The sequence below is a fragment of the Neolamprologus brichardi genome, chromosome 10 (genome assembly GCF_056152115.1).
Source record: "Neolamprologus brichardi isolate AB-2024 chromosome 10, ASM5615211v1, whole genome shotgun sequence".
In the NCBI taxonomy this organism is placed as follows: domain Eukaryota; kingdom Metazoa; phylum Chordata; class Actinopteri; order Cichliformes; family Cichlidae; genus Neolamprologus; species Neolamprologus brichardi.
The window spans coordinates 28005375-28019097 of NC_142113.1; the positions used below are offsets into that span (position 1 = coordinate 28005375).

Genomic DNA, 13723 nt, shown 5'->3' on the forward strand with positions numbered 1-13723 from the left:
CTCAGTGTGAACTTGCTCTCATCGGTGAAGGGAATGGGACATCGGTGGTGGACCTGAAGGTTCTGGTGCTCTCTGGATAATGCCAGTCAAGCTCTTCAGTGGTGGGCTATGAACACTAAGTCCAACTAATGATGTCAGGCCATCATTTCACCCTAATAGAGTGACAATCTGATCAGATACATACACATGAGCATATCACTGGAAGTCATTTTGTAGGGCTCCAGCAGTGCTACCCCTCTTTGCACAAAGCAGCAGATTGATTGATAGTTGATGTCCTTCTGCAGTCCTTTTGTCTCCTTGTGTGACAGCCTATCTCCTGCTGCAGGTACCATCTCATGCTATAACCAGTGATGAGCAAAACAGGAAAAAGCTAAATTATAGATAAACAAGTTTTTTAATTATGTACTTTTTTCTAATAAATTAATTAACAATAACATCTCAGTACATTTGCTGTTTTTATTCAAATAGAATACATAATAGACCAAAATATTTTTGATTGTTTGCTGTGCTCTGTATCTTTACATCTGTATTTGTCTTGGACTGAGAACCACCACCACATTTGGGTTTCGTATTGCTAAGTCTTCTTTACATCCTGTAAGTTGTGAGGTGGGGCTTCCATGGGTTGGACTTCTATCCCTTATTGGATTTTGATCTGGAGAATTTGGAGGCCAAGTCAACACCTCAAACTGGATACTGCTGTTGCCTTCAAACTATTCCTGAACCATTTCACTTTGTGGCAGGGTGCATTATCCTCCTGAAAGAGGCCACAGCCATCAGGGAGTGCAGGTTCCACGAAGAGGTGTACGTGGTCTGGAACAATGCTTAGGTAGGAGGTACATGTCAAAGTAACATCCACATATAGGTGCAATGGTGACGAGATAATCAGTGCTGTTCACGTCACCTTTCAGTGATCATAATGTTATGCCTGATCAGTATGCTTCCATGTTACTGTTTACTAATTAAGGTCATGACATAGTTAAGGACTCTTGTTCTGGTTAAACTGAATACATAACCAGATCAACTTTCCTATATCATGTGCAGAATTATAGCATGTGTCATATTTCCGCATCATCATATTTCACACTAGAGATGGCACGATACCACTTTTTTATGTCCGATACCAATACCGATATCATAAATTTGGATATCTGCCGATACCAATATGAATCCGATATAGTGTGTTTTTTAATCAATAAAACGTTTTTTTAATATCTTTCTGCATGTTGTATAAGTTTATACTCAAGTTTAAATAAATAACAACACTAAAGCTATTCTGTTATACCTGTATGTAAAAAATACACTGCGCCCAAAATATTTCATAGTTCAGCAAAACTGATCAATCTAATAAACTTAAACCTGCTCCATCCTCCCTATTCTGGTATTTTAAAGAGTACTTAGCAGAAATATTAAGCAACCTAACTAATAGGGTTGCAAACTCCCAGCAAAAAAAAAAAATAGGGAACCACCCTCCACCTCATGATGCTTAATCGATGTAATCAAATTTAATTTGATGCAGGGGGAAAATGCACAAAAATAAATTATTTTTCAAGAATAATTAAATAGATTCAACATCTTTCTTCAACAGAATTGCAGACTGCACAGATGGTACTTTCCCAAAGGAAAAAGTACTATAGCTTACTAGGGTATATTAGACTTAACAGTTACTATATACAGTAATGGACTTCTATATATTTTACTTCAGATTAAAACTTTGGGTGTAAGAGTCAGATAATTATTTATTAAAAGCTAGACATTTTAAATGAGAATAAGAAAGAAAAGTATGTCTTTGTGCCCCCTTTTCTCTGTTCATGCCCTATTGGCCCCCCTGGCTAAACTTTGCTAGATCCGCCCCTGCACAGTTACCAGCTGTCAGCTACATAGAAAATGATCCTGGTGTAGAAAGTAATATTAAATAAATTCTAACAACAGCTTATCAAGCTTAATAGTGCTGCTGTTGTTCAGCCGCTGGTTTCCTCTTTCTGGTGAGAAGTGGGCCAAAAACTAAGAAGAGAGACGGACTCGCGACAGAAAAGCCGATCAGCTGATCATTGATCAGTTTCAAGATTGAAGTAGCAGCAGGAGAGAGAGAGAGAGAGAGGCAGTCGCTCCATATATCGGTTGTTAAGCTTAACGTGGGAATGCTTTACAGACATTCAGAGATGAACTTACACACTTGCTTTACTTCTCTCTGGGAAAACTTCCTCGGAGATGAAATGCTGGTTTGCTAGCGAGGCTACAAATACACACAGCCTTTCTATCACCTGATGCATACTGCTGCGACGTGCTACGGTTATGAGCCGAGTTAAGCCGTGTAGCAAGTTTTGTGAGGTGCTTTTTTGATATTTAATGGATCGGATTACATTTTTTATTTCTCACCGATATCCGATCCAGTAATTTGGGTCAGTATCGGACCGATTCCGATACGTAATATCGGATCGGTCCATCTCTATTTCACACACACACATTCTTGTTAAATTACATTCACCAGCCACTTTATTAGGTGCACTTTGCTAGAACCCAACTGAACTCCCCTTTGCTTTCAGAATTCAAAGTAGAAACATTCCTTAAAGACTTTGGGTCATATTGACATGATTAGCATCACAGAATTGCTGCAAATGTTTTGGCTGCACATCCCTGATGCAAATCTCCACCACATCCCAAAGGTACTTTATCAGTTGAGATTTGATGACTGAATTCTGACCCTACCAGTCTTCTACTCTCCCATTTTTGTGAGCCTATATGAACTCCAGCCTCCAGTGGCACAGTGCTGTCTTCTACTGCTGTACCCCATCTGCTTCAAGGTCTGATGTGCTTTGCTCTTCTGTATACCTTGGTTGTAACAAGAGGTTATTTGAGTTACTGTTCTTATCATCTGGAAGCAGTCTAGCATCTGATATCTGATATCAGTGGGGCATTTTCTCCCACTGAGGTTCCACTCACTGAATATTTGTTTTTTGGACTCTGTAAACCTTTTTCTGGTTGTGTGGAAAACAAATCTCAGGAGATCAGCATTTCCTGAAATACTCAGATCAGCCTATGAGAGACCAGCAATCATGTGGTGTTTAACGTCCCTTAAATCACCCTTCTTCCCTACTCTGATGCTGGGTTTGAACTTGGTTGTCTTGACCATGTCTACATCCCTAAATGGGTTGAGTTGCTGTCATGTGCTTGGCTGATTGGATACTTCTGCAGATGGGAACAAATAGACCTAAACAAGAGGGCAGTGAGTGCATAATTAAGAGATAGAATATCCACACATCATTTGTCTAATGCAGGACTGAGATAGATTTACATGTTTTCATTTCTGTAAAATCAGCATTTTAAAGTAAAGTAACTGAGAAAAGACAAGAACAAAGAAAATTTCAAAAAATATTTTAATAGTAAAAAAGTAAAACTCTGGGTGCAAGAGAGCCATGATGCAGTTTGTAGATTGCCAAATGACATGAGTATAAAAACTGTAACAGCATCAGAGGAGACAACTAAATGAGCTCAGTCATTTGTCTGCATGCAACCATGTAACTCAGAGGACTGTAAAACTGTGGACTGTAGAGGTGAAGAAACAACAAAAACAAAACATGAAATATGGCGACATTTTATTAAACAAAAAAGAAAACAAACAAAAATCAATAATCAAACAATAAGCAGCGGGAGTGAAAGTTGACGTCAACTGACCCACCCTCTTTAACCCCTTTTCTCTGTTTATTAAATAAAGGAGAAAACCGCAAAAATAAATCTTACAGGGGACCTATTATGCTTTTCCTTTTGTCTGTGATGATATTCTGTAAATATGCTCAAATTAAAAATAACTAAAGTCTAAATTAAGGCTCTGTTTATCAGAGGAGGTACTCCTAACATGGTCATCCCAGGTACACTACACAGACTCTGAATACAGAAGCTCCGCCTACCAGTTGTTAGCACTTTGTATCTGAGGGGCAGCCAATCAGAAGAAAATTGGCTTAAATGGGGAGGAGCCTAAACACTGTTTTAGACAGTGGATGGAGTGAAGGGCTGTGCTATTCAGTTCAATCCGATTTCATTTATACAGCATTGTGCTAACGCCCACAATAAGATTTAAAAAAAAAAGGATGATTCTGAACTGTGGATCACACCAAGCTAAAGAATAAAAACATGGAACTGAAAATAGACACAATAAAACTCTGACAACTTCAAGGGAAGCAACAGGCAATATTCTATAAAAATGCTACAGCATTAATGAAAATGTGGCAATACAACTGTAGGACCCTAGATGCAGTCTGATTTCTTGTGCTTAAAATGTATACTTTTATTCTGATAGTCTGGTGCAGACAGGAAGTTTGGCAAGAAGAGAGTGGAGCCACACGGTTTTTTGACCTCTCAGTCTCTCTTCATCTATTTTGAACTGAGCACACACAGGTAGTCTCTGGCTTAGTGCATAAAAGCTCAACTTCTGTAACAATATTGAAGTAAAAAGAGTAAAACTGGCCTTTATCCACTGACCTACAGTAGGAAACAAAAGATGTCATTCTTCAGTCATGGTGTATCGTTGGCTGTGAGTGTCTCGGTTCTCTGAGTGTCATTGTCTGCAGACAGCAGCAGCTGGTCTGAGGAGCTTTGAGCCTCGGGGTCATCAGAAGCTTCAGCAGGCTCTTCGGGTAAAACTGAGTATGTTGGGACAGCGTTGAACATGATAAAACCCACGGTGATGACAACAAATGAGACGATGTACAGGGCTGAAAACTGAGACACACAACAGGGACACAGATTAACGCTAGAGGATTTTGTTCATGTGTGAGGCCTTTTTTACTTATACCTCCACTGTCATTAATCTAATGGAGTTGTTGTGGGCAGTGTAGTATTTCAGGTGTACATCCTCTCCTGTTGTAATCCACCTGCTACAGTTAAACAACTATGATCTACCTTGTGTACTTTGTGGTTGGGTTTTGACTTCTTTTTCAGACCGTTTCTGCATTGTTCTGAACTAACAACAGTTCTAGGAGGTCAAAAATTTCCAAAAGAAAAAAAACCATTTAAAAACCAAGCAACAGTAACAAGAACACAAAATTCTTCTTCTGTCAAATCCTAGCTAACCTTCACATATCCATTAACCCTCCCCAGGTTGACTGGCAGCCTATTGTCATGTGATAAAGTCAATTTTTGCTGTTTATTGTATTTTTATGCAAGTTGAAATGCCTTCTTTTTTGCAAGTCTTGTCAAGTCAACTTTAGAATAAATCTTACAGAAAATCTTCATCAGCTGATCATGCTTCTACTACCCTGTGTAACATATCGAATCCTTAAGGAGCTATGGGGATGACAGGGTTTGCTGATGCAAAATGGATGATACAGGGATCTTGACCATCCTCTGCATCATTTACTGGGCATGCTGCTTGAACATTTTCTCTAACGTCAGCCTTAGATTTACTGCCACAAGGTCAGATACAGGAAATTATTACCCCCTTATTTAAATGCACTCCTAGCATTTATTTTACTGAACAATATACCTATTTGATTTTCTAAATATTTCTCAAAAGGACAAATTTTCTCACTGGTCATGTGCCTGTCATCTTGTTTTTCATGCTCTAGTAGAAACCAACTGGTTCAACACAAAATAAATCTTTTAACTAACCAATTAAATCATTTGCATTTCCTGCTGCTGCGAGACGAGGCAGAGCTATCGCTCATTTCTCTCATTAAGGACTGACATGCATACATACAGACATCACAAACTCACCTTGTACATGAAGAGAAAGAGGCCACAGAAGAGGCTGAAGAGGTCAGCGGTGAGCAGAGAGAGGTTCACTGCTGTGGCGCTCGTCATCTTCACCACTACAGGCATGAAGCTGTATAAAGCGTACATGCACAAGGTGTAGACTACAAACAGCATGGCTGCAGAACACAATGAACAGATTTGAGTGAGAGGCAGTGGAGTGATATTAAAATCAGAGACGCTTCTATAAATGTGATTATGTTGCAGTTTAATATGACAGTTCAGAAAGTGAACTCACAGATGTGAACATCCCACTTGATTTCTCCTACTGCGCGTGTTTCCAGCACAACACTGCAACAATAAGCAACAACAAGTTAAAATGATGAGGGAGCATCATTAATAAAGGGTATTACATCACAATTAGGTACTATTAGGTATTACATCATTAAAAAAATCTTTGTTTGCATGTGAACTCATTACACATGAGTAAAGGTTGAGCAACCAAAACTGGCTCCTGAAGGTCCTTATATATACGATATCATATCATCATGTTGCCTAGCAACCACTTACCAGCGGCCTAAAATGAATGAATGAAAGGCTTTAATGACCTGTTTGTAGCTTCGTGTATTAAGAAGAGGATGATTTTAATTTCTGTTTAACTTTCAAAACACTTAATATATATCCACAAAATCTTCAGTATGTGTAGTGTATTGTGACATCATTGTGTTACCTAGCAACCACCTATCGACAGACTAAAACCACCAAAAACCCACATTTTTCCTGTTTCTTTGTTTGTTTTATTAATTTGTTTTATTCACATTAACACTGGTGCTAGCCTTGGTCATCCTCAAATCCTCCATATTCATACATATACCCACAACCTAAATTTAAATAAAGCTCAACAAGCAAGGTCTTCTCACACAGATATCGCTGAAATTCATAGAAAGTATAAGAAAAGAGGATACTAAAATCACAATCATAATCTCAAAATTTTCCATTTTCCAACTATTCTTGTTAACATCTTCTTTAGTGTCTATCATGGTCTCATCTATGTGTTTTTGCTCTCGCCTTCTTATTGTTCTGAAACCAGATGAAACTTTTAAAACACAAGTTGCTAGCAAATAAGCAAACTGTGGGTAATTTTCATTTCTGACTTATGGAATGACTTAAATTCATAAAATGGATTTAATGTTTTAAATGAGCGACCCAGTCCAAATAGAAAAATAATCAAAGTGTTTGTGAAGGTCAGGTCCTTTGCTTGTCTAAGATCTGAGGAAAGACCCAAAGGATTTTGAAACCACAGCTATCGCCCCCTGCTGGCTGTTAAAAGGAATTCAGGTTTAAGACACATCTGGTTCATCTATTAAACAATGTGGGCTGGCAGAAAGCTGTGATGTATATTATCTGACGGCAAAAAAGTGACATTATTCACATTATATTAATGGTATTAGCACATTAGTAGTCATTACTCTGTAACAACAGTACAGAACAAAACTACCTGCTGTGTCAGTGGTGCAGAAAAACACAATATCTTACAGTTGTACACCGCTGATGAGAGTCCCAAACAGGCCCATCATGCCCAGGAATTCAACTCTGCTCAAGTTCTTCACTGTGTGCTCTTGGCACATGTTGGATATGGCGTAGAGGACGGCGCTGAGCAGGACCAACCCATCACCCAACAGTACATCACTGGCTGCACAGAGAGAAAGCGGCAGTTAGTATAAGACACAGGCACAATTCCAATTTAACTCAGTTCAATTCATACCAACATCTGCCTCTCAGACACTGAGGAATTATTTAATATGAACCTACACTGACTGCGTTACAAATCTTTTACAGTGATAAATGTATTTTTGCCTGTTTGTTTGTTTTTAGTCAGATGAGGATACTGGCTGTCTGAATGCCTTCATGCATCAAGAGGATAAACAAAAAAGTCTGACAACTTTGACTGAGGAAAATGTGCTTACTGGATCCCTGGTCTCTTCCAGCCAGAATGTCAGCTCCTACCATGGCCCCCACCCCCAACAAACACACTGCTACAGCTACAAAGTGGATCACCCGATATCGAGTCTTCAGAAAAAACCAAGAAAGTAACATCAGAACCGGGATCACAAAGCAGTCCAGCAGCTGAAACACACACAGTGACAAACAGGCGTTAACATGAGGGCAAAAGACATGTTGCACTTCATGCAAGCCAGCTTGTTCCTCACAAACAGACCTCTTTAGTATAACCTCCTACCATGTAAACCAGCTAAGACAATAAGCTCATCAGGAATGCAGCATCAGGCTCGCCCCCTGCTGCCCAGTGAAGTCTTTTGGTTAACCAAACTATACATGTGTTCAAAGCAAAGTCAGGAGAAGAGTCTTTACTGACAACACTCTTTTGTTACCTGTATACTTGTCAGCGTGGTAAACTGGTACGCCTTCACTACTGCGTAGTTCGCCTCAACGTCTGCTATAGCCATCCCCAAATACTTCCACCAGTTGGTTTTTAAAATCTGTAGGATGTTCCTGTCACCTGAAGAAACACATCAGACTGAATTCAAATGGTCCATAAGACCCTTTAAACATCTAAACACTGCTTTACACATACATTTGGTGATCTGAACAAACTGTGAATCATTAACTCCTTTGTGCTATTTTCTGCTCCTTTGATCTTATTTTACTCACTGTTCAAAGGATATTATAAACAAAGGGAATTAAATTAAGCTTCCCTTTAGAGGAGTTGATGCTGTGTTGTGTTCATTTATTTGCATTCAAATAGTGGTTACGTGATACAATTATGACGTCAACGTGATTCTGCTCCATTGCTAAATATTTTGTATCCATTTGTAATTAATTAATGTGTATATGTAAACAGTTTATGTTTACGATAAAAGGTGGATTTTCAGAATAAGAGCTCTAGTACTAATATTTGTTTCTGTCCGCTAATATGCAGACAGTCTGACCTTTGCGGGTGCTGAGGTATGTTGTGTAGGTGAACAGCAGGAGGGCGTAGTTGAGGAAGCTCTGCAGCATGGGTGTCTCCACTTTGGCATGAGTCAGGTACTCACAGCTGACTGCTGTCCCACATATCAGCAGTGAGAGGACCTGACCCATGAGTATAGTCTTCAGCAGACTCCTGGTAAGTGAAGAACACAAATCATGCATCAAAAGAAAAACACTGTCGTGAATGTCATGATGATATTCCAACTTGCAATTTGCTTAGGGATATCTAACCGAATATGGGGTGGATGCATATATTTGTATATTCAGCTGTATGTGCACTCTTGACACTGTGTGGTTTAGAGAAAATCCCAAATTAATAAACACTTGTGCACCTGATTTTTTGTTTTTTACAGTTATTAAATATGTATGCTGTACAACCATTCAACTCATTCAACTCTTGAAAAAATGTGGATGTAAGTTCTCTAGTTCTTTTACAACCCTGGTGATTCCACGTCTGTTACATTCACTGATACAACATACATTACAGTAGCTAAAAACGAGATTTACACATCTAGATTTGTGCTCACCACGTGAAAACATCTCTCAGGTTGTATCTGTGCAAACCACAGCCAATCTTCATTTTCCCACACAATCTCTCCTCCACGGGCCCCTCCATCTCTCTAAGAGCTAAACACATAAAGACATAACGACATGGACACCGAGCAAGATTAAAAGCTGGAAGAAAAATAATTGGGAATTAGTGTCTTTGGCTTTCAGTATCTTCATCAGACTGCCCAAGCACTGAGGTTAATGTACAAACACATTGAATGAAGTGATTAAAACTGGTTATATATATTTCGTTACGAGCTTTGTGTACACTGGAGGCGTCGACGCCGATAGGTTTACTATTACATGCTTTAGTTAGAAAATAAATATCCCGAATTGTAGTGTAGCTCGTAATGATTCGTAATACGTACTTAGTTACGTTAAAGCAGGTATAAATAATTAGTAGCAAGTACAGAAATAATAAACTTCAACTTTTCAAATGGAGTTTGGTGAACCTTGCGTCATTTATTACACTCCATTAGCTAAACAGCAAACAAAACAGCGAATTAATCAATGAATGTAAATGAATATAAATAAAACATACATTTTGACGTTCAATTATGTGGTGACATCCTCCAGCTGTGATGATTTCATGTTTATTCAGGAAGAAAAAAATCTTCGTCCACGCCGAGACACCTCTCAACCAGGATGAACAGGACTAACCTCGTGCTCGCGTAGGACCGCCCCTTACGCTCTGATTGGTTGCAACGAATTCTAGGTGACGTGTGCACAGTGCAGTCAAACTTATGAAGCTGATAAAGAGGATAATTACAGTTAGTTTAGTCATTTAAGAAAAAAATAAGACAAAACGTATTTTATTAGGGATGAATTGTTGTTATTAGTATATTTGTACAAATTGCACATTGATGCTTTGGCAGTGTTGTTTACGGAAACTTTCACGCTTATAAGGTCCTACTTGCTGATCGCATACTTGCGGTATGCGGTGTGGAGATCTGCCTTTCTGATTTTTCTTATGGGCTAGCACTGCATCTCTATGCCTTGTTCCCGAGTTCCACGTAATGTTCCACATTTTTTGCAGAAGTCAGCATGTGAGTCTAACAACACACACTTTATGTTTTTAAAAAGTTGCTGATCCGAAACCCAAAGAGGAAATAACCAGACAGACGAGCAGACAGGGTGACAGTTATCAACAAAAGTAGGCTACTAGCAGAGGCTAGAAACAGAGATTATATTTCTTCCGTGTTAGCCTCTCTTCATTTGCTTCCTCGTAAAACCCTTTTAAGATAAGATAAGATAACCTTTATTTTGTTACAGCAGTGGACAGTGCAAAGTTGCATAGAAAAATTAGAGAAAAAACACTGGAATAATATATCTATGCGATACTGTACACAATAGAATAGAATAAAATAAAATAAAATACTATATACAATCGAATAAAATAGAATACAAATGCTATATACAATTGAGTATAATACAACAATGCCAGAAAAGAGTATTGCACTTAGTGTTATAGCTATTGCACATGTGTGGATGTGTGTGTTTGATCAGTTGAAGTCTTTGTTGTGGAGTCCGACAGCAGTAGGGAGGAAAGACCTGCGAAATCTCTCCAATCCTTCTCCTCACATAAAAGCCCTGAATGGGTCCATCATACCCTAAAGACCTTATAGTATCATTTTATCCCAATAGAGCACTTGTGGTTCCTAGCATTTGTAAAAGTAGAATGGGAGGCAGAGTCTTCAGCTGTCAGGCTCCTCTGGTGTGGAAGGAGATCCCAATCTGGATTCTGGAGACAGACACTCTTCCCATGGCTTCCTATGTCCCCCGGCCACTCCGCTGCTGCGTGGCATTATCCCTCATCCTGAAAGACTTGGGGTATTGTTATCAGAAGAAAAGTCCTGTGAATGCAAGACATGTTTAACTAGACCTTTGACAAGTAGAAAGAAATCAAGTATAATCACTGTTTATGTATGCTGTCATGGCAGTGCAAGCAAGAATGCATTGTGATTAAGAAAGCATTCATCCATCGATTTTTAATTACATTATGTTCATTTTAGGTGACTTAGGTGCATTAGGGGAGACCCATCAAGCAGGCTTTCTAGAACTTGTACTTCCAGGGGATTTGTCCCACCTAAAGATTTTACTGCCAGGAGGGGTAGCACTGGATTACACCAGTATTTTTAAAGGTTTGCCTTCTCTCCCCATCTCTAGTATTTGTTTTGGCTATGGTCTCCCTATGCTCTCCTCTTCTCTCTTCGCAACCAGTATATGTTTGACCTTTGCTAAGCCTGGTCCTGCAAGATATGTCTTCTGGCAAGGACAGGAAAGGAAAGCAAAGGAAGGGAAAGGAAAGGAGAGGAAGGGAGCTCTTCTTCTCCACTGTCACCAAATGCTGCTGAAAAGTTCAAGTTCAGGTTTCAAGTTTTATTGTCATGTACAGATAAACAGTGTAGCCACATTTACCTATAATGAAATACTTTGGCTCGTGCTCCTCAGTTTTGCATGACCATATAGAAAGTGTGCAGTTATATTAAGAAGAAAATAACATGAAAATAGCAGTAATAATAATAATAATAAGCTTTGCGGTCCAGAGTATTACAGTTGCCATACCAGGTGGTGATGCAACCATTACCAATTTCAATGGTAATGGTTTCGATAGAAGTTTGTTATTATTCTAGAGTTCATGCTGAATCTTCTCAGGCGCCGCAGGAAGTAGAAGAGCTGCTGTCTTGCTGCTTTTGTGATCACAGCAACATTGTGTGACCAACTCAGATCCAAACCAAGGGATTGATTTTAGGGTTCTCACTTTGTAATATAAAGTAACTCCAGGCAGTTGTTGCAAATTGGAATTTTGGAATTGAAATACATTTGAGGTGAAAAGAAATACACTAACCCAAAAGTTTCTACCTCCAGTATATGCAGCAATGTGTTTATTAGAGTGGTGAACATTTCGCCTGTGATTTTTCCTGTTTTCTCATTATTTTCCCGCTTCATTTGTAGGCTATAGTTAATATAAAACATTTGTAGACAACACAGAAGTTTGTATAAAAAGTAATGTTTTATCTCTATTAGCGGGTTTGTTTATTCATGAGGTATGCAGCAAATGTTTAATTTGTCATATTTCCTATACGGTCACCAGAGTGGAGAAAGTATTATACAGTAACAGTATAATGTGTCTAAGTACAGGACAGGAAATGTCCCCAGCACTTCACTTTATAAATCAAACCTACACTCTTACTCAAAGAATGTAGGTTTGATTTCTCCAAGCTTTTCTTTTTTCCTCAGGATGATCTTGTCATGGAAGAAGCTCAGCAGTGACTGAGCAAAATTCCCTTTTTTATTAATGTTGTTGTACTTCTCTCCTCTCTCCCTCATATCATGCAGGGAAGGAATGATAATAAAGACCATGCTGACAGTGAAACAATAACTGGCCCTGGGACTGTACAAACATTTTCCTATCTCCAGTTCTGCACTCAGTGTGATATGTGGCAAATATTTCCTTTTACTTTTCTTACATATCATTTACAAGGCAGTGAGAGTGAACTAAAACAGCAGAGGTAGTGCTATGTGGTTCAGTATGGCAGAAAATACCTTCTAATGTCTCTGATTAGCTGTATTTGTTATACATTATAGTACAGGAACCATTTTTTGTGGTTTATTAGTCCTAAATGCATAAATTCTGTAAATCCTATAAGGTTTAGAGAACTTAAAAAAAAAAACTTCAGTTAGTTGCAGATGATGAACTTCAAAAAAAAATTTCACAAACGTGATTATACACCGTACCTGATTTTTTGATTGAAGTTACCGTAAAGTAATTATTAAGCAAACTAAAAGATTTTTATTTACTTTGACTTTGTTTTTTAGACTCTTTATTTATTTTTTATGAACTTGCAAAAGCAATGTTTTGTGAAGGTATGGTAAAGATGACACAGGAGATCTAGGGCCGCCACATTTTCACTATAATCCCTTACGGTTGGCAAAAGTAGTGCAGTATACCTGCTCAAATTACACTTTGCTCATGTTGTTTGTGAACATAAATAAATAATATTCAGCCTGAGAATATTTTAGCTAATGTCTATAATCTGTTTATTCTACAATGTTGTAATATGATTAATTTTTAAAAATCATTTTATGTTAAAACAAAACAAACAAAACACACAAATCATTTAAAAATAATTCAAATGTTTTGGTCAGGTACAAACTATGATTAAATCTCATAGTGCCTTTTTTCGTTCAATGTGACCTTACAAATTTCGGAACACACAATAACACTCCAAAAATTGATTGTACCTGTTAAAATGAGATGTCCACTGTGGATTAATTCCCAACAACTTATGAATGACAATAAAATCAAAGCCTCCGTTACACTTACTACACTAATGTTGCTGTAAGAAGAAAAAAAAGCACACACACACACAAAATCAAAAACATAAAAATAAAAAGTTTTAGGAGAAGGAGAGTGCAGGAAACATGAAAACCATAACATAAACTTTAACAGGTAATACTTCTTAATGGTTACATTATAAACTAACTGTAACTAAAAATA

The 13723-nt window shown here is 38.2% G+C and overlaps 1 protein-coding gene across 1 annotated transcript; it reads right to left on the reverse strand.

Annotated features, from left to right (window-relative positions):
- Positions 1-3402: 3402 nt before the first annotated feature.
- slc35f2 (solute carrier family 35 member F2) lies at positions 3403-9892 on the reverse strand. Its single transcript, XM_006785105.3, has 9 exons — positions 9764-9892; positions 9201-9300; positions 8634-8806; positions 8076-8203; positions 7653-7812; positions 7222-7378; positions 5984-6036; positions 5710-5864; positions 3403-4716 (listed from the first exon to the last, which is right to left on the reverse strand). Exons 2-9 carry the CDS (start codon positions 9287-9289, stop codon positions 4510-4512), a joined length of 1122 nt encoding a protein of 373 aa, XP_006785168.1. The 5' UTR covers positions 9290-9300; positions 9764-9892; the 3' UTR covers positions 3403-4509.
- Between the last annotated feature and the right edge of the window lie 3831 nt (positions 9893-13723).

What these genes read in the sequence shown, in the direction of transcription:
- slc35f2 (XM_006785105.3), bottom strand. Translation starts at nt 9,289, where the DNA reads ATGGAGGGGCCCGTGGAGGAGAGATTGTGTGGGAAAATGAAGATTGGC. An exon ending in ATACCTCAGCACCCGCAAAG is followed by an intron (nt 8,204 to 8,633) that starts GTCAGACTGTCT and finishes GTGTTTCTTCAG; the next exon opens with GTGACAGGAACATCCTACAG. An exon ending in CCACGCTGACAAGTATACAG is followed by an intron (nt 7,813 to 8,075) that starts GTAACAAAAGAG and finishes TGTGTGTTTCAG; the next exon opens with CTGCTGGACTGCTTTGTGAT.